Source organism: Aquarana catesbeiana, linkage group LG02, assembly GCF_042186555.1.
Source record: "Aquarana catesbeiana isolate 2022-GZ linkage group LG02, ASM4218655v1, whole genome shotgun sequence".
In the NCBI taxonomy this organism is placed as follows: Eukaryota; Metazoa; Chordata; class Amphibia; order Anura; family Ranidae; genus Aquarana; species Aquarana catesbeiana.
The window spans coordinates 202,527,298-202,547,825 of record NC_133325.1 but is presented as its reverse complement, the minus strand read 5'-3'; the positions used below and the strand labels follow the sequence as shown (position 1 = coordinate 202,547,825).

Genomic DNA, 20,528 nt, shown 5'->3' with positions numbered 1-20,528 from the left:
ATCAAGGGGTTAAAACATTTATTCGGTAGTATATGGGGGTCCCTGTCGCTATAAAACGCTGACGGCTAACCTAAATATTTAGGTCCCTAACTAGCATCACCAGCGACACTAATACAGCGATCAGAAAAATGATCGCTTAGCGACACTGGTGACAGGGGGTGATCAAGGGGTTAAAACTTTATTAGAGGGGGTTAGGGGGGTATCCTAGACCTACAGGGGGCTAATACTAACTGTCCCAACACTGTAACTGTCACAAACTGACACCAATGCAGTAATCAGAAAAAGAAAAAAAAACAAAAAAACTGCTGGTGTCAGTTTGTGATGGGGGGGGGGGGGTGATTGGGGGGGGATCGGGGGGCGATCGGGGGGGGGGCGGATCGGGGTGTTATGTGTGCCTGGCATGTTCTACTGTGTGTGTGTGTGTAGTGTTGTGTACTCACATACCTGTCTTCTCTTCTCGGGCCGGAATGGAAATTACCGAGCCGAGGAGAGATGACATCATTTCCTTTGCTGCTGTTTAGCATACAGCAGCAAAGGAATGATTCGATGGGCCGGCGGCGATCGCGAGGGGGGGGCCACGAACGGATGGCCTCCCCCTCACCTCCGATCGCCGTGGGACAAAAGACGACCGCCTCGGGCACCGGGGGGGGGGGGGTCCGATCGGACCCCCCACCCGCGGAAGGCAAATCGCGTATATGTACGTGATTTTGCCTGTCCGTGCCACCTTGCCGACGTACATCGGCGTGAGGCAGTCGTCAAGTGGTTAAACACTATAACTTTTGCGCAAACCAATCAATCAACGCTTATTGCGATTTTTTTTTTTTTTTTTTTTTTATACCAAAAATATGTAGAAGAATACGATCGGCCTAAACTGAAGAAAAAAAATGTTTTTTTATATATTTTTGGGGGATATTTATTATAGCAAAATGTAAAAAATAATGCGTTTTTTTCAAAATTGTTCCTCTTATATTGTTTATAGCGCAAAAAATAAAAATCGCAGAGGCGATCAAATACCACCAAAAGAAAGCTCTATTTGTGGGAAAAAAAGGACGTCAATTTTGTTTGGGAGCCATGTCGCACGACCGCGCAATTGTCAGTTAAAGCGACGCAGTGCCGAATCGTAAAAAACGCTCTGGTCAGGAAGGGGGTAAAATCTTCCGGGGCTGAAGCGGTTATTGTACACACAGCACCCCATATTGACAGAAAAACACAGAATTGTTGACATTTTTGCAGATTAAAAAAGAAAAAACTGAAATATCACATGGTCCTAAGTATTCAGACCCTTTGCTTTGACACTCATATATTTAACTCAGGTGCTGTCCATTTCTTCTGATCATTCTTGAGATGGTTCTACACCTTCATTTGAGTCCAGCTGTGTTTGATTATACTGATTGGACTTGCTTAGGAAAGCCACACACCTGTCTATATAAGACCTTGCAGCTCACAGTGCATGTCAGAGCAAATGAGAATCATGAGGTCAAAGGAACTGCCTGAAGAGCTCAGAGACAGAATTGTGGCAAGGCACAGATCTGGCCAAGGTTACAAAAAAATTTCTGCTGCACTTAAGGTTCCTAAGAGCACAGTGGCATAATCCTTCAGCCCGGGTTCACACCTATGAGAATTAGATGTGCGTTTCCGCACATCTAATTCGCATAGCAGGAGAATGTGACTGGCTCCCTATGGAGCCGGTTCACATATCTCCGGGGCGGCTGCGGTGCGCACTGCACAAAAACGCTGTGCGTCTTTGGCTGCGTTTCAGGGCCAAATTCAGGCATAGAATTGGCCCTGATTCGTCCCTGAAATGGTGAACAGGGACGCACAGCGCTCCTGTGCGTTCCGCAGCGCATTATGGTGTGAACCCGGGCTCAATGTAAGACGTTTGGGACGACCAGAACCCTTCCTAAAGCTGGCCGTCTGGCCAAACTGAGCTATTGGGGGAAAAGAGCCTTGGTGAGAGAGGTAAAGAAGAACCCAAAGATCACTGTGGCTGAGCTCCAGAGATGCAGTCGGGAGATTGTTGTAGACAATTTTCAATCCATCACTTCCCCCCCTGTCAGAACAGAGCTCTGCCTTGTTTACATAGGTGGACATCCATTACCCGGCACTCGCAGATGGGCTTCTGCTGTGAATAATCCTTGATGCTGTTTTGAAGTCGGAGTGGTCACACCAAATATTGATATGAATTAAATTTTCTTCTGTTGTCTCTTGCATTTTTTTAAATTGATAAAAATAAACTTATGCCGCGTATACACGAGCGGACTTCTCGTCGGACTAAACTCCGAAGGACTTTTCAACGGAGTTCCGATGAAACGGACTTGCCTACACGCGATCCCACCAAAGTCCGATCGTTTCGAACGTGATGATGTATGACTGGACTAGGAAAGGAAGTTCAATAGCTAGTAGCCAATAGCTGCCCTTGCGTCGTTTTCGGTCCGTCGGACTAGCATACAGATGAACGTTTTTTTCGATAGGAATCGAGTCCATCAGAAAGATTTGAAACCTGTTCTTTTTCTAAAGTCCGTCAGATTTTTTGACAGAAAAGGTCCGATGAAGCCCACACATGATCGGAATGTCCGACGGATTCGTTCGAGTTTTTGAAAGCATTCTTGCTTTACTGCATTTCTTTACATATGCCTAAAACGGTGCACAGTACATCAGGCGGGAAGTGTTTTTTAAGAAGTGAATACAGGAAAATTCAATCAGTAATCAATTGTTTCTAATCAAATTGAAACTGTGTGTGTGTGTGTGTGTGTGTGTGTGTGTGTGTGTGTGTGTGTGTGTGTGTATATATAATATACATTGTATATCTATTTTTTTCAAAGCATCCATGTGGTGGCAGCATAGAGCACAAGTAAACTTTTGTGTGAGAGTCTTACCAATAAATTTACAGACGCTTTATAAGTCTTCCTTTTTTTCCAGTAACACTATTGTTACCTGATATGTGTTGTGTTAAGTAACTTTTGGAGTGGTGCTGAAGGTGTAATTTGTGTGTAGCAGATTAGATCGGCTAACTAAACAAATTTCTTATTTAATTGCAGTTTATGATGTTGAGAATATTTTTGTGATGATATAAATGACATTATTTGCATGCAGACCATAAATGATGTGATACGCAGTATAAAACCAGCAGATGACTATTATCTGACCAACATTGTGAAATAGCAATTGACTTCCTTTTTAAAAAGTGCATCTTGAAGAAAATAATTTTACTAGAGTCGGGAAGCTTTCTATTGTTGCCAGAGACTTAGTTTGTGAAATCTCCCCTTACTGCCTTATTCTGCTAATGTTGTCAAAGGACTGGGAAAATGAAAAATCTTTATCAGTGAACATAGGCATCAACTACAATGAAAAAATAAGTGGGGGGGGGGGGGATGTTGGACCTCTACAGAGAGCAATGGTCCTTCTCTGCAGCAAGCTGGCGGGGGATTGTTTTTATTTTATTTATTTACCCCCTTTATACCTGCCCGACTCCTTATTTGATACAGTGCTGTGCACATGCCTGCAGCTCTTCTCTCCCCTCACTTCCTAGTCTCACTAGCTTCACAGCTTGGCTCCCTCTGCTGTCAATCAAAGCCAGTAATGAGGTAGCTGGGGGCAGGGCCGAGTCCCCCTGTCTGTGTCAGTAGATGCAGATTGGGAAGCTCAGGAGTGAGCCTCCACGAGTGCCCCATAAGAGGCTTTCTATGGGGCACTTGGTGGAGGGGAGGAGCCAGGAGCACCGCCTAGCGACCCAAGAAGAGGAGTTTTGGGGGGCACTCTGTGCAATTCCATTGCACAGAGCAAGGAAATATCAACCTGTTTGTTATTTATTTAATCTACATTTACAACCACTTTAAATATTTTTTTTATAGCGTCACTAAACCCACATTATAAAAAAAAAAAATATCAATAAATGGTGTATTACATGCTGTTCATGCTCACTCACTATGAGATTTGTTTTTTCTTTTTTCTGCAAAAAACATGTTTTATCCTGCTGCTCTCTATCCCCCCCTTCTGTCCAAGTCCCCAATGCTCAGCTAGGGATTTTGCAGAGGAGTGTTGGCAGCTACTGCACATGCTCAGTCTTCAGCGAGTTTCTATGCTGAGCATTTCCTCCCCATCACATCTGAGCAGGCCATGTGACTGAAGAGTCACACATGTGGGTGTATCCACAGTGGTAACAGACAGCCCACTCCCTCCTCCATGCCCACTAACCAGCTAAACACATTGGGGGCACGGGATATTACATGTAGATTGATGGAGGATTCACCTCTCTGTTCGAATGCAAAGACTGGAAGGGTGTGGTACTGCCTGTGACTGCCAAAAATCCACCCACACCATGTTATTGCCAAAAAATAATAAAGATTTGATTTCAAATATATATTTGTATGCCAAATTAAAATAATTACAGTGCCTTTGACCATTTACATAGTGGGCCGGCGGGGACACCATAGAGGCTAGGACTTTTCAAGGAAGGTTCCCCCACCCTACCGGGTGATTGGCTAAGCTCTACTTGCGAGCTCCCAAGTGGGGGACACTGCCTTTCTTGGAGTATACGCCATCATAACTAGATCTAAATTTGGTGATCAACAAGTCCTGTTCTGTGTTTTGTGTTTAAGCAAACCATTGTTTTGGAGAAATGCTTTCTTGTGTTGTGGTCGCATAAGGTTATGTTTTTGGGCATATATACCTTAGGAATATCTTCTATTCACCTATTGTATGGGGCTCCTCCATATCTCCAGACATCTTGGATTGAAGCTTAATTTCACCCCCTTACACTGTTTTCTGGGCCCTTTTGAATCAATACCTACGTCCTTGCTCTAATAGGTGGGTCTTCGCCAGCCCAGTTGTTGGGAGTTGGACGCCATTTGCCATCTGGCTCTACTGGGTCCCTTTTGTGGAGGCCCTCCTACCCCTGTCCTAGAAATTGGTCCCGCCCGGTGTTTGTCTTTTTGCAGTCAATCAGCACCTACCCAATCTGTCTTTGTGAAATGCATCGACAAGCACGTATGGAGAAATCATGGACTTGAATTTCTGATCATTATCAGTATCTTTCTTGAAAATCATTGGACCTTATATACCTATACTAGTGATGGCGAACCTTGGCACCCCAGATGTTTTGGAACTATATTTCTCGTGATGCTCAACTACACTGCAGAGTGCATGAGCATCATGGGAAATGTAGTTTCAAAACATCTGGAGTGCCAAGGTTCTGGGGCCATCACTGACCTATACTATTGGATTCATGTCTGTATTTGGGTATCTGTTGATCTACTGTTGAGTAGTGTTGCAATGATTTTACTATTATGTGTGGTTTTAACATTTTTGTAAAAAAGTTAATTTTGTTTGTTTATAGAAGCACTGCCTCATGTTGTGCTCACAAAGTTTACTTTTTCAATCCTTTTTTTGACCATATACAGAAATAGAAGGGAAAATGTAAATTAAACAGGGTGTGTTTAGTATCACTTTAACCACTTGCCTTCACTGATGTGCGCTGATGAGGCTGCACTGATGAGGTGGCAATGGTGGGCACTGATTGGCAGCACTGGTGGGAACTGTTGGGACTGTGCTGATAATCGGTGCCCTGATTATCAGTGTAGATGTCCCTTTAACACAGGCCAGTTATTGGCTCTCCTCACACTGTCAGAGTGAGGAAAGGAATGCTGATAAGCAGCTTGTGTTTACATGGTGATCAGCTGTCATTGGACACAGCTGATCACGTGGTAAAGGGCTGCTATGATTGGCCCTTTACCCTGATCTGTTATCAGCTGTGTCCTGAGGATGCAGCAATCACAGAGCGCGCCGCACAGTCATGGGAGGATGTCCATGGACATCCTCCCAGCAAAGTAAGCCTGCGCTGTAGTCCTCTTTCGCCTATAGTGTGGGTGGGAACAATTTAAAGTGGAAGTAAACCCTCCAGTCATTTTCAGCCAGGAAAGCTGCCAATTTGGCCTCGGTTTAATCCTTAAAGTGGAACTTCAGTCATTTTTTATCTTTCCATCTTTTAAATCTTCTCCCCTTGTTTTAACGTTAGATAGTAACTTTTTTTTTCTGCCAAGAAATACCTTCTACAGCCCACTTCTGTTTCTTGTCTGGTAAAAAGCCTAGGCCTTTGATGACATGCATATCTTGTGAGAGTTTGCCAGGAAGGGAGGGGGGTTGAGTGATAAGAGGGCCAATGAGAGCTACAGAGCTGGAGGTGTGCCTCTGCGTAAATCCAGGAAGTGAACAGGCAGCAGCTTCAGCTTCCCACAGTTAAAATAAATGGTTGCAGACAGACTCAATGGAGGGAGATTTCTGCAGCATATTTGGCAAGTACAGAATCTCAGTGTATATATATATATATATATATATATATATATATATATATATATATATATATATATATATATTATAAAATAATATGCAAAGTGGTTGGAGGGAAGCTTCAGAATGGCAAAGATGTTTTCATTACAAATGATGTGCGCAGACTGCAGTTCCTCTAACCATGGGCGTCCGCAGAACTTTTTTCAGAGGGGGGCATCATTTTAGGGTCACCCATGCACCGCCCCTTTTCAACAATGTCATTATCACATTGCCATGTCAGAGACAGCAGGCGTAGTACAGTCCCTAGGATAAGTAATAGATAATGGCTGACAGGCCCTCTTACCAGACCCAGCGAAACTACAGCAGTGATCTCTCCGGCTGGAAGATCACTCACTCTGGGTTCCCCAGGCCAATTCTTGTCAGTAGTGTAGCATGTCTGTACCCTGGCAGTGGCTCAGTCTTTCTCTGGTGGTGCTGGGTAGTGTGGCTCTCTCTCTGGTGGCGCTGGGTAGTGTGGCTCTCTCTCTGGTGCCGCTGGGTAGCGTGGCTCTCTCTCTGGTGGCACTGGGCAGTGTGGCTTTCTCTGGCTTCCGCCCAGCACACGCCTCTTTCTTTGTCCTGTAGCACTCACTCCCTTAGCTTTTTTCCAGGCTGCAGTCTCTCAATCTCTCTCTTGATTGAGCTGTACCCTCTTTCCTGTGGAAAATGGGGCTGCCAATCTTCGGGACTACATGTCCCATGATGCTCTCCTCTCCTAGTCTCCTTTGATTGGCCCTCAGTTATAGCCAATGGGAAAGGAATGGAGCGGGCAGGAAGCTGGGCAGGGAATCTGGTGAGAGTCGCCGTCTCTTCTCCCTGACAGGAGAAAGGGGGGGGGGGGGCGAGCGGGGAAACCTCTGACAGCCCACAGCTCGCCTTTCTCCTGACACAGCGCTGCTGAGTTCTCTGCTGGACTGAGCAGGGAAAAGAGCCTGCAGTCACACTACACTGATGGGGGGGTCTTGACAGCACCTTGATGGTGTCACCCCGCTGGCTGCCCGCACCCCCATAGCGAAGCCACTGTGCTGAATGTGCCGATCGGGGGGGGGGCACTTGACCCCCCTTGCCCCTACCTGCGGATGCCCATGCCTCCTAACTGCCATGATGGGATCAGTTATGACCCCAGCCATTGGATGGTTTGACAGTTTGGTTGAGAGCATAACCATTGTGACAGTTACATTTGTGCAACAACTGTGTTTTTTTTTTTTTAAATGGTTAAATCGATGTGTTTCCTTCCGCTTTGAAGGGTAAGAACAGGCAGTATAAGCTTCTTCACTGCTTGTGTATTGCTGTCTGAAGAGCAGTCTGAATGCTGGTTATGGTTCATGTTCTATGTTTATCTAGGGTGTCACATTCCTAACCCTAAACTGCACCCCCTCCCCCTTTACTGGAGTGCCAAGGTTCCTCTCCCCACAGTATCCTGATTTTTTTTTTTTTTTTTTTATAACTAATTGCAAAACTTTTTTTTTTTTCGTGTTTGATAGAGTGGAGATGGATTAGAACCTGTCAGTTTTTATTGCTGTCTGTGCCCAGTTAGGGAGTTTCATCCTCTCTATATTTGTCCTGTTTATTGTAATCATTGAAAGTGAAAGAAAATCCCAATTTTTGGGTTGTCCCCAGAAAGGTAATAGAGGGGAAATCTTCCAATGGGGACACTAGTTCTGGGGGGACTCCCAAATAATTCCCTTAATTTGCAGGGATTTCCTCTCACTTCCTGTTTGGCTATGGCACAGGAAGGGAAATCTCTGCAATGAGGCACCGGTGGGTATGTTTTTATATACGGTAACTCTTCTTACTCTATCCAGAATCTCAATTATTGTACTTTCAATTTGTTGTGGCTCCTTCTATAGAGCTGTGTGAATGGAAGACTACACACGGCTCAGGGGGGACTGAGGGGCACAAGTGTTGTCAGGACAGTGGCAGTCCATTGATGTGTGGGGTGAGGGATGGTGTGTGGGAGTCCCCCCAGTAATGGTTGTGTATATGTATAATGTATAGAGATCCAGTGCTTGGGCCGTGTAGTGGGTAGAGCTCGGATTGTAGGATGTGTGTTGCTCTCCCTGTTATTCGGGCTGTGATCCCGCTATCTGTCCCATCCCTGGATGTGAGTATCCAGGAGGCCGCCCTTCCTCCAGTGACAGGGCTGATGTCAGTCCCCCGGCTTCCCCGGCCGGTGACAGGGAGGAGGGGGGCGGGGCCGGGCAGGCAAGTGTCACATAGTTGGTGGATGTGTAGCCGGCCTGTCAGGCTATTTATAGCCGCACTGTATTGACTTAGTGGATGCTGTGTGATGTGTGTAGCCGCTCGGCTGTGGGAGGTACGGGGGCGGGGCCTGGGAGACATAGAATGCTGCACGGGCAGCGGTGGGCTGTTCTCGCCGGGGACGGGAAGCGGCTCGGTATGATAATAGAAGGGGGCGGGGCTGGGTGGTCGGGTGTGATATAGTATAGAGTGAAGGAGTGGTGGGCGGAGTCTGGATGGAAAGGGGGGATAATGGGCGGAGTCTCTGCATGTATGGGCGGTGTTGGGTGGCCAGGATTGGGGAAGGTGGGCGGAGTCTGCATGCAGGGAGTTGGAAGGGTGGGCGGAGTTTGGTTATGGGTGGTCGGGAGTGGGGAAACATGGGCGGAGTCTGTTGATGTGGGGGCGGTGTTGGGTGGTCGGGTGTGATAGTTCTGGGGGGGAGGGGGCGGGTGTCGGTGGAAGATGGCGGCCAGGCGCGCTACTGTGCCCGGCACCTCCACTGTGCCCCTGGCCAGTCGGAGAGGACTGGTTGTCAGCCCTGTTGACACGGATTGGTTTGTGTTTCCCCGGCAGGACTGTGACAAGATGTCCGGAAGCGGCATGATGAGGGACCCCCCGGCCGGTGCAAGTTCGGGGACGGCTGCAGGAGAGGAATCCTCTGACAGCGAGGGGGAGCATGAGGGGCCCCAGAAACTCATCCGGAAAGTGTCCACCTCCGGACAGATCCGCACCAAGGTAAGGCACTGAGCACACCTACTGACAGCGAGAGGGCACCTCCGCCCCCGAGCCCCATACATACATACATACATACATACATACATACATACAGCCGGCACCCCGATCTGTTCGCTATGTGTGTCTGCACGTGTCAGCCCCGAATACAACACACACTATACATGACACCATCCTCTACTACATGACACACACGAGATGCCATCCTCTACTACTACTGTATATGACACACACACACACAAACACACACACACGACACCTTCTACTACTACTACTATACATGACACCATCCTCTACTACTACTACTACTACTACTATTATTATACATGACACCATCTACTACCAATACTACTACTATATATGACACCATCTACTACTATTACTATACATGACACCATCCACTACTACTACTATTACTACTACTACTATACATGACACCATCCTCTACTACTACTACTACTATTATTATACATGACACCATCTACTACCCATACTACTACTATATATGACACCATCTACTACTATTACTATACATGACACCATCCACTACTACTACTACTGTACATGACACCATCCTCTACTACTACTATTTTTGATAGCAGCAAACAAATACTCTTGTGCACAAGTGTGTTGATCAGGTTATCTAGAGTTCATTATGGATAATATCTCAGGCCTTGCTACCCTCCAGGATAGAGGGATATCCTAGTAGTGAAACAAGAAAAAAGACATAGAGGGTGCACCAGCCTTGTGCATTATCCTTTTGATAAGTTTATTAGAATAGTGAATTAAAAATCACTCACAAATGTGTGAATGAAAACTGCAATGTAAAAGCCTTAATCCATCTGGTATCAACAGTCTCCAGGTGATAAAGGAGAGGACACGAAAACCACTGCTGACTGACGCGTTTCAAAGGAATACCTTCTTCCTCAGAGCCTCTACTACTATTACTATACATGACTCTGTCCTCTACTACTACACATAACACTATCCTCTACTACTGCTACTACTACTACTACACACGGCACTATCCACTACTACTACTGTACATGACACTACTACTACTGTACATGACACCATCATCTACTACTGTACATAAGCATACATGGTTCCTCAGTGCTGTGTGTTCATGTGTCAGGGAATGTCACAACTCAATACGTTGTAACAAGTGTGTGTGTGTGTGTGTGTTTGCTCCTGTCCTGTATGACCATCATGTGTATGCACTGGCTGTATGTACTCTATAAGTTGCAGAGTGCACATGTGTTAAGCCACGTACACATGGGCCAAATATTGTCCATTATTGGCCGATTCAATGTGGTCAGTGTGTACAGTTGTCCTTCTGACAGAAGGTGGTCTAAGGACCGGCTTTTGTCAAAGGGACATGTTGGAAAGCCAACATCCAATCAGCACTGGCAGCCAATAGATGTGAGCGCTGATTGGTGTGTTCTGGTTGGGGGGGGGGGGGGCAGCCATTCTCTATCGGAATTCTAATAGCACAGCGGGGGAGATGGCTGCACTAGTTAGTATGGCAACATCTCAGTTTATTTTTTTTCTTTCAGTCCGCTGGGTTGAACGAAAAAATAAACTTTACGTGTATACCCAGCTTGGCCCCTGTTCACATTGACTGCAACTTCATCTGAAATCGCACAATTTCAAAGCCGCATGTCAGTGTGACTTGGAAGACAACTGTGCGGCTTCATGCACAGATATCTATTCAAGTCGCACCCGAAATGGGCTAAGTTAGTGCATGTATTACTTTCTCAAATCGATGCAGCACCGCAAAGTCTGTGTCGCACCGATTTGTACAGTGTGATTGCCGGCAACAGGATGCAACTTGTCATGCGATTTGACAGGCAAAATTGCATGACAAGTTGTTCCAATGTGAACAGGGGCTAAAGGGTACTTGCACAGCTCACTGATGTACAAACATTAGATATTCCTGCCATAAAAACAAAAGGAAAGGCTGTATAGGACGTTACTACAGGTACTTGCCGTATATAGCGCTGTCAATTTACACAGCGCTTTATACATTTATATTGTACATTAACATCAGTCCCTGCCCTCAAGGAGCTTACAGGTTAAGGTCCCAAACTCAGTCATACATACACATAATAGGACTAATATAGACTGGAGCCAGTTAACATACCATTATATTTTTGGAGTGTGGGAGGAAACTGGAGTACCCAGAGGAAACCCACGCAGGCACAGGGAGAACATGCAAATTGCAGGCAGGTAGTGTTGTGGTTGGGATTCGAGCCAATGACCCTAGTCCTACTAGGCAGAAGCACATGTGTGTATTTGTGTGAAGACGCATAAAAATTCTTCTAGCTTCATTAATCAAGGGAGCAGGGTGTACACTATATTTGCACATACATGTATGTTTTTTTTTGTTTTGTTTACTGATCTATACACTGCATAACGTTAACCACCTGTGTGTGCAGGCCTATTAAGAACAATGAGCTGCATTTAGATCATTAAAAAAAAAAAAAGCCTATGTGGTGTTTTTAGGCTTCCACGTTCAAGAGACCTTTAAAGGGGTTGTAAACCCTTGTGTTTTTTCACCTTAATGCATCCTATGCATTAAGATGAAAAAACATCTGACAGTGACCACACTGTCAGACGTTTTTTCACCTTAATGCATAGGTGACAGTGACAAAATTGAGTACACCCCTCACATTTTTGTAAACATTTTATTATATTTTTTACTGTGACAACACTGAAGAAATGACACTTTGCTACAATGTAAAGTAGTGAGTGTACAGCTTGTATAACAGTGTAAATTTGCTGTCCCCTCAAAACAACTCAAAACACAGCCATTAATGTCTAAACCGCTGGCAAAAAAAGTGAGTACACCTCTAAGGGGACAGCAAGTTTACACTGTTAGACAAGCTGTACACTCGCTACTTTACATTGTAGCAAAGTGTCATTTCTTCAGTGTTGTCACATGAAAATATATAATAAAATGTTTACAAAAATGTGAGGGATGTACTCACTTTTGTGAGATACTGTATGGGTGTGTGCAGTAAAGGGCATCTCATTGTTTGCTGTATACATAATTAGCAATATATATGTGTAAATATATAATCTCTATATCGTGTTATCCTGTGTGTACATTGCCTGTTGGCTGAGGTTGTTATCCCAGGCAGCACATGGTGTGTACACACAGCTTGTCTGCCAGGTTTGTTTTCACTGTCACTTGTAGTAGTATCACTACCTGACACACATGTCCAAGGTGATCAGTGTAAAGTTGTGTACAGCTCCATGGTGAATGTTGCATGCTCCGCAAACTATTCACACCTTGTCTGCCATGTCCACTCTGACACATAAACCTCCATTCATCATCTGTGTACAGTGTTTGCCCCTTACAGACACATGTCTTCACAATATGGAACAGGATTTTTCCATGTATTGAAGTTTACTGATAACTCAGGATAAAGATATAATGGAGAGATTCGTCTGTGTGTTTCAGCAATGTGTAGAAATGGAGAAAGCACAATTTTATTGGCAAAAAACTTGTCTGTAAGCAACATTGCTATTCCTGAATTTGTAGCTTATTGATCGTGTTTTTTCTTCTTGTCATGTGGTATTGGTCATCCCCAATCACCTCCTAGCGCTCTCCTTTTATATCACTTCCAGTTTTTCAGGAGGTAGTAAGGGGCTGGAATGCAGTGGCGGCTGGTGCTCAGTATTTTGGGGGGAGCGACAAACTTGCCCCCCTCGCTCGCACAATCGTCCTAAGACTCCTGACCAATCGGGTCTCAGGACCTGCTTCTTGAGTCCACCCTTTTTTGAAGCCAGTTAGAGCCTCAGGATCTAATCATGTGCTTAAAAAATAAAAAAACCTATTGAAATCCATGCATCCGACACCCTGCATGTAAATTGGGGTCCGGGTGCATGGGTTAGGGGGGCGGAGCCCCTGATGTAGCTGCCGCCACTGTCTGTCAGTTATTTTTGCTCTGTCTCCATTTTGAGATTTGCCTAATTTCCCATTGTAAGAACACTGTCATTGGGACGGAAAGTGGGAGGAAATGTCTGAAATCACAACTTGACCGCATTAAACCCACTTTTTCTACAGAAAAAAGTACAGAAGTGTACAAATGTTAGTCAGCTTTTTATGGCCAGCTTGTCTATGAGGCAGGTTTTTCCCTTTTTCCTTTCCCATGGACAGAATGAGAGGCTGCACAGAAAAGTGAGACCTCCTCAATGGGGCCACAGATGGCAAAAAAAAAAAAAAGACTTGGAATATAATTTTAATACAAAAAGTTATAGCTAGAGTTACACTACGTATAGTAAACAAGCTCCCTGTCATCAAAGTGTTTGCAGGTTCATTGCTTCAGTGTGAATATATAATTGAACCCTTGTTTACAAAGCACAGTGTTCTGTCACTAAAGCAACTAAGTATTGTTTAAGGTAAAAAGGCAATTGGAATCATTACATCTAATAAAAATGATGTCCTCCTTTTAAAGGGCACCTGTCATAATAGAAATGTGGGTGCTGCACAGTCACTCAGTTTGTCCATCCATGTCTTCATTGTTTTGCTACTTATTGTGTTGCAGATTTGGAACAAGTGCATGAATAAATCTGAAATTCTGCATGCTTGTTCCAGGTCCATGACCCATTAGGTAGCGAAGTAAGGATGAGGATGACAACCCCATAGCTTTCACCATTAAGTTTTGCTGATCATTGTTTTAGTCCACCATTTTTTTTGTTCATTATAATGGAGGCTTTTTAGCAGAATTTTCTTCAAGATTCTTATGTCTCATGGACTTTAGGTTACACTAAAAAAGAGAAAACGATGACACAAGAATGTTTTATATTTTAGAGTACAGCGCACTTCTGTACTGTGTATTTTGAATAGTTAGCTGTGTTACCTTGGAGATACTGTAGCTCCATAGACCCGGTCACCAGACTCAAGTTTATAAATTAACACCTCCTAATATGTACTTGCTAATATCCCCTTTAAATTTTTAATGTACTACCCTCTGCAACATTCCTTGGAATTCCACATTTATGGGGGTGTCTCCCGCATCCTTTTCAACCCCCCCGGCTGCAAGGTCGCTGTTTGTGTGTGGCCCAGTTTTGTGTTGCCTTGCTGATCTTGTCATCTGGAGCGCACACATGATTGTCAGCACCAGGAGGAGGCAAGTGCAGTAATGCCGGTATTTCTTCACCAGCAATGAGCCTTCCAAAGATCACTCTACACTCCCTATTCTTGCAGCAAAATCCAATTTGCGTTTGCTTTGCTACAGTCATGTGACTGTCAGAGATCACATGACCATTCTCAGCAGTGAGGCTAATTTTGCTCAAGCAAATACTGTACATGCACAGAATGTATACAGAGCATTACTAGAGTAACAGCTCAGTTTCTTGTGGGTTATCTGCCATCACATTAAAGATGGCGGTGTACAGCTACAGTTTCAAACCTTCTGAACCACTAGGAATAGGGAGGCCTTTAATGCAGAGTAAATATGCTATGTAGGGTAAGTGAACATAAGTTGCAATAATTATTTTTTATTTTTTGATGAAATTATGTGGGGGCAGGGTCTCCTTAAGTTACAGGGAAAAAAAACTTGAACTAATGTAACCTAGAGTCTTCAAATTAAATTGCCCACTGTCACAAAGACTTAGTAGTTAAGCATCTCCTGTAGTTTTTACAACCTGCACCCTAAAAGCATTTTTTAGAACTGTCTGCGCCTGGAAACCTACATAAGCTGCAGTTCATGTAAAGTTTAGTTTTGCTTTAAAGGCACTGAAACACACACGAAGCCTAGAATCTCTGAGGGCAGCTGAGCCTAACACTGCAAACCAAAAATCGGGTTACTGTTTGTGATATACCGCGTTTCCCCGAAAATAAGCCCCAGTCTTTTATATTAATCTTGGCAACAATAGACCCAGTATGGCTTATTTTTGGGGTAGGGCTTATCATGTGCTGTTTTCTCTCCCCCTCTCCCTCCCTCCCTGCCTGTCAGGAATCCCTAGTGGCCAGTGACACTGAGTAAAAGTGCTTGTAAAATTGTAGAATGCACTGTAATACAGTATTATATTATATAATGTAAACTGTGTGTTTCTGTAATTCATTTGTGATAAATACCTTATTATTGCGCCATGACCTGGCGGACCTCTCTTCCCCGCACTGAGCACTGGGGGGGGCTAGATCCCCCGCTGGGAGAAGAGGAGGAGAGCAGCGGGAGGTCAACTGATAAAGAAGCTATAAGAAGGTATTTATCAAAAATAGATTACAAAAACATGCACGGTTTACAATATATAATACAGTGCATTCTAGGATTTTACAACCACTTTAAACTAGGGCTTATTTTCGGGGTAGGGCTTATATTGCAGCCCTCCCTGAAAATCACAGTAGGGCTTATTTTCAGGGAAACACGGTATACGTCTCAGTTTGAGTGCTTATGTGGTTAAGAATAAGGGGGGGCACACTTTTCAGAGATGCCTTGGCATGGCAATGTGGCTTCATATATATTTGCAGTTCTTTGTAACAAAAACCGTGGGTGCAATGCCATGCTCGTGCAGACTCTCTGTAAAACTGTCTGCCTGTACCTCCCATATGGGCAGACATTTACTGGAGAGCAGGAAGAATCCATGAACTACAAGAACACTTATCAACACCCTCACAGCTCATGGAGAACTACAAGCCGTCTGCCACAATGGCAGACAATACTTGTACTTCATTCACAGAACTCTGAATGAATGAGGTGGCTGTATGAGGGCGGAGCCACACTGTTTTCAAATTGTGACAACGGGTGTGAGGAGAGGATCCCCCTGCCCACCCACTAACAATGGGAAGGAGGATCAGCAGTGGGGAGGATGCTGTAGCATGTTGCATAGTCTACCCTATATATGGGTGTAACCTGTTCAGAAAGGTGAACTTGGCCTCTAAATGTACTGTATGTACCCATTTGTTGTAGTACCTTGAGCATGGTCAGTATTAGAGGATTTCCTTCTGGGAAAATGTATGGCAGTTACTGTACCCTCTGCATGTAGAAGAAGTTCCTCGGACATGTATTATAAATATCCAGTAAGTGCCGGTTTAGAAATAAATAAATTCATCCCAGTGAATACATATTTAAGTACATTGGTCAGCTCCTCGGATACAGGCAGCCCTGATTTTAAAGGACAACTCCAGGATATCAGATCTTTGGATCAGGGCAAGATGATTTGCAGATAACTTCAGTTGTAAAGTTCAGGTCTTGGCACAATTTTGTACTCAGCATGCTTCTTTACAGCTGGCTCAGTGTCAAAGAAATCCCTAGAGCCATCTATGTTACTGACAAGTATTTCTGATTGGTAGCAGAGCAAAGTTCAGAAATGTTCCTGGAAAGGATCTTTGCAGGGGAAGAGCTGTAGAATAAAAGCACAGAGGTAGGTCCATCATTCCACTCTTCTCACCCAATCCAGAGAGCTCACCATCGCTGGAGTTTTCTTAAAGCTTGACTCTACATCAACAGTTAAACATTCAGTCCAAATACAAAGATGGGGATGTTTTTACATGTTTATTCCAATTGATCATTTTGTCAAGACAGGGCTGAGATTTGCACATTCCTGTTAGAAGTTGGTTTACCCTTCCTTTCTATGCTGCATTTAAAGGTAAAGTTTATTTACTTTTTTTTATTTGTTTTTTTTTTTTAGTTTTCCAAACAACTATCTAATCAGGCCTTTCAGGACCCCCTCCTCTCTTGGACCAACAATGATTGGTTTGTGAAGCTGAATGTGGCTGCTCACTAGAACTTTCTTGTACCTTTTTCGTTCCCAGTTCTCCCAGCCAGTCAGCTTAGCTCCGCCGCGCTCAGTCCCCCCTCCCATTTGCTCTTCCAGTGACGTATGCATACTGGTGTACAGTCGTTGGTCCCAGTTCTAACAGCCAGCCAGCTCCACCCCACTTGGTTACCCCTCTCATCTCCCCTTCCTTTCACATGCCTTCTAATGAATAACAGGGCTAGAAGATAATGCACATGCCCACTAGCCACTTTGTGTATACCAGTGCAGAGGGATTGTGGTCACTTGACAGGGAGCAATAATGCTTAAAAAAAGGTCTAAAAACCTGGGTTTTTTTTCTTAGCTTTTGGGCTTTAGGTTATTGATTGGTTATGGTTGACCTTCAAGGCATTAAGGTTTTACAATCACTTTAACACTGAAGCTCAGTTACATTTTTTGGGGGGGGGGTTATAGCACCAAGGACATAACTTGCCTTTAATGAAGTGTATCCTATGTCCTGCTGGCACCACTTGCTATATAGATTAACTTAGGGCTGACACAATGAATAAATTGTGCTGCTCATCCTCCCCATCAGCCCCTCTCCTCCATTCACAAAACCCCTTGTACTATTTCTCCAGAATGCAAAAAGGTCTATGATAGGAGGTGGGGCATCCTGTTATGCATCCACACCTCCCCCATTCGTAGAACCGTAAATGGTTTTTGTGCAGAGCAGCCCTGATCCTTCCCTTCTGGGGACCCCCACCAGCACTCCTGGTTCTTCCTCTTCTCGTAGTGCCCCCATAGTAAGCTGCTTGCAATGGGGGTACTTATGTGGGCTTGATCCTGAATTGCACTGTGTGCTTCTATTGACACACATTGCAGCTGTCAGAAACCATGAAATCAGTTAAATCACACTTGTTTAATAATAAAAATAAAAAAACAACAGTAGTTAAAACATAGTAATAAGTAATCAACCAGCGCTAATCACATAATATTGTACTAAAGCAGCTGTGGTACTGAGGATAAAACTTATCAAATCCCAAATAAACAATTCATAAAAAGCAGTACAGCGCATAGAAAATTAATCATAAAAGCAATAATCTTAAGGATATTAAAAAATGTCCATATTGAAGAATTTCAAATTGATAATCCAATAGTGTGAGTGACATCCACACAAGATGAGTGACTGAAGTGAGATGAAACCTCCACCAATGATAACACTAGCCGCTCACCTCAGCTGATGGACCCCTGAGTAAATCAGTCAGGTCATAGACAGCATTTCCCTCACAGGGAGGTATAACAGGAGCCAGTACACTTGTGGCCAGTCAGATATCAAGCCTTGTGGAGCTCGCAGTGATCACATGAAATAAAGTAAAGAACATCTAGTGCTATCTTTTGTTACTCTGAAGAATCCATGTGTGTTCCTCTCTGCCTTGTGTAGAGTAGATGAATCTCTCTATATAAATTAGAAAATATCAAATGTAATGGTGTCAACCAATGGAGTCAAAAGATAAGTATTGCAATAAATTACAGTAAACCTCCCAAGGGCAGCGGCAACTGGAAATACCTCGCTAAGTAAAGGAATAGAATCAATAATGTTCCAAAATCGCATCCAATGGATGGTTAAAAGCAAAAAGCTTCTTAGTGAAGGGTTCCTTTAAAAGAAACCGGAAGTAACGCTGCTCAGCAAGATGTTGAGATGACCCCAAGCCAATCCTGCGGGTCAAACAGCATGGGCGGGCACTGTACTTCCCATAGCTGGGAACCTATAAGTTCAAAAAAATCAACAGTCAAAAAATAGGGGTACTAAATGGGGACAGATAAAGGTCTATTTTCAAATCCATGGCTTGAAAAAGGTTTAAAGACTTACTTGAGAAAAAATGGCAGGGAGGAACACAAAATGGTCCGCCAGAGTGACCGCATCGTTGCCTGCCTCACGTCAGAGGGGAATGACAGAGAGTGGCAGGGAAATCCCCGCTTTATACCCTCTCCGACATGACGACGTCTGACTCGCTGTCATGCCGCGGACAGAATTAGAGGAATGTGAATGCGTCTGGGCTGCAATATGGCGGCGACGCTCATGACGCAAAGGTCATTCCCAGACCAATTTTTAGTTTTCAGCGCTGTCGCACTTTAAACGACAATTGCGCGGTCGTGCGACGTTGTACCCAAACAAAATTGACGTCCTTTTTTCCCCCACAAATAGAGCTTTCTTTTGGTGGTATTTGATCATCTCTGCGGTTTTTATTTTTTGCGCTATAAACAAAAGAAGAGCGACAATTTAAAAAAAAACACAATATTTTTTACTTTTTGCTATAATAAATATCCCAATTTAAAAAAAAAAAACAAATTTTTTCCTCCGTTTCGGCCGATACGTATTCTTCTACATATTTTTGGTAAAAAAAATCGCAATAAGCGTATATTGATTGGTTTGCGCAAAAGTTATAGCGTCTATAAAATACGGGATAGATTTATGGTATTTTTAAAAAAAAATTATTTATATATTTTTTTTTTACTAGTAATAGCGGCGGTCGCAATTTTTTTTCGTGACTGCGACATGGCGGACACATCGGACACTTTTGACACATTTTTGGGACCATTCACATTTATACAGCGATCAATGCTATAAAATTGCATTGATTACTGTGTAAATGTGACAGGCAGTGAAGGGGTTAACCACTAGGGGGCGGGGAGGGGTTAAATGTGTTTCCTAGGGAATGCTTACTAGTAGGGGGAGGGGACGCACAAGGGGAGGAGACCGATCAGTGTTCCTCCGTTCTGGGAACACAGATCGCTCTCCTCTGAGCTGACAGGACGTGGATCTCTGTGTTTACACACAGAGATCCACGGTCCGGCCCGGTTAACGGGCAATAGCGGGTGCCCGGAGGACATCGCGGCCGCCAGGCACACGCACTGGGTCCCGAGCAACGCGGCGTGTGCGGGGACCGGGTCCCGAGCAACGCGGCGGGCGCGCGCCCCCCCGGTGGCCGGGAACCCGAGGCCGTCATATGACGTCCACCCAGGATGGGAGATCCCATCTGTGGACGTCATATGTCTATAGGCGGGTAGGGAAGTGGTTAAAGAAAAGGCTTGAAACTTAAAACATCATTTAAACCAGGGTATTTGAGAGCATTCAGATCAAAAATCCACCTGGTCTCTCGCTGCAGCAAGGTCCTGTCATAATCTCCCCCTCTTTCATTTGGGGGGGCATATTCAAGGGCGAAGAAGTGCATTATTGTGACATTAAATTGATGACATAGACCTAAATGACGGCTAATGGGGGTCTCCAACTTTTTTTTGGTAATCAAGGAGACATGATCTCTAATTCGGTGGAAAAAAGGACGTTTAGTTTTCCCCACATAAAAAGCATTGCAGTCGCACATCATCAGATAGACCACACCAATAGATTGACAGGTGGCTAAGAATTTTGGATTGTAAACTCGTTCATTAGGAAGAGCAATATTGCGTGATGCGTAGATATATCTACAGAAATCACACTTGTGACAAGGTCTAGTCCCCTT

The 20,528-nt window shown here is 44.2% G+C and overlaps 1 protein-coding gene across 4 annotated transcripts in view; it reads left to right on the top strand.

Annotated features, from left to right (window-relative positions):
* Positions 1 to 20,528, top strand: part of DGKH (diacylglycerol kinase eta) — a 444,882-nt gene that overhangs the window by 84,684 nt on the left and 339,670 nt on the right. For 2 of the 4 annotated variants that reach the window (XM_073614204.1, XM_073614200.1), the window contains exon 1: positions 8,977 to 9,303. In XM_073614204.1, coding sequence (XP_073470305.1) covers positions 9,031 to 9,303 — 273 coding nt within the window. In that variant the 5' untranslated portion in view covers positions 8,977 to 9,030. Of the gene's footprint in view, positions 1 to 8,644; positions 8,723 to 8,976; positions 9,304 to 20,528 lie in introns of those variants that run through there. The other 2 variants (XM_073614203.1, XM_073614202.1) reach the window with 2 other exon arrangements.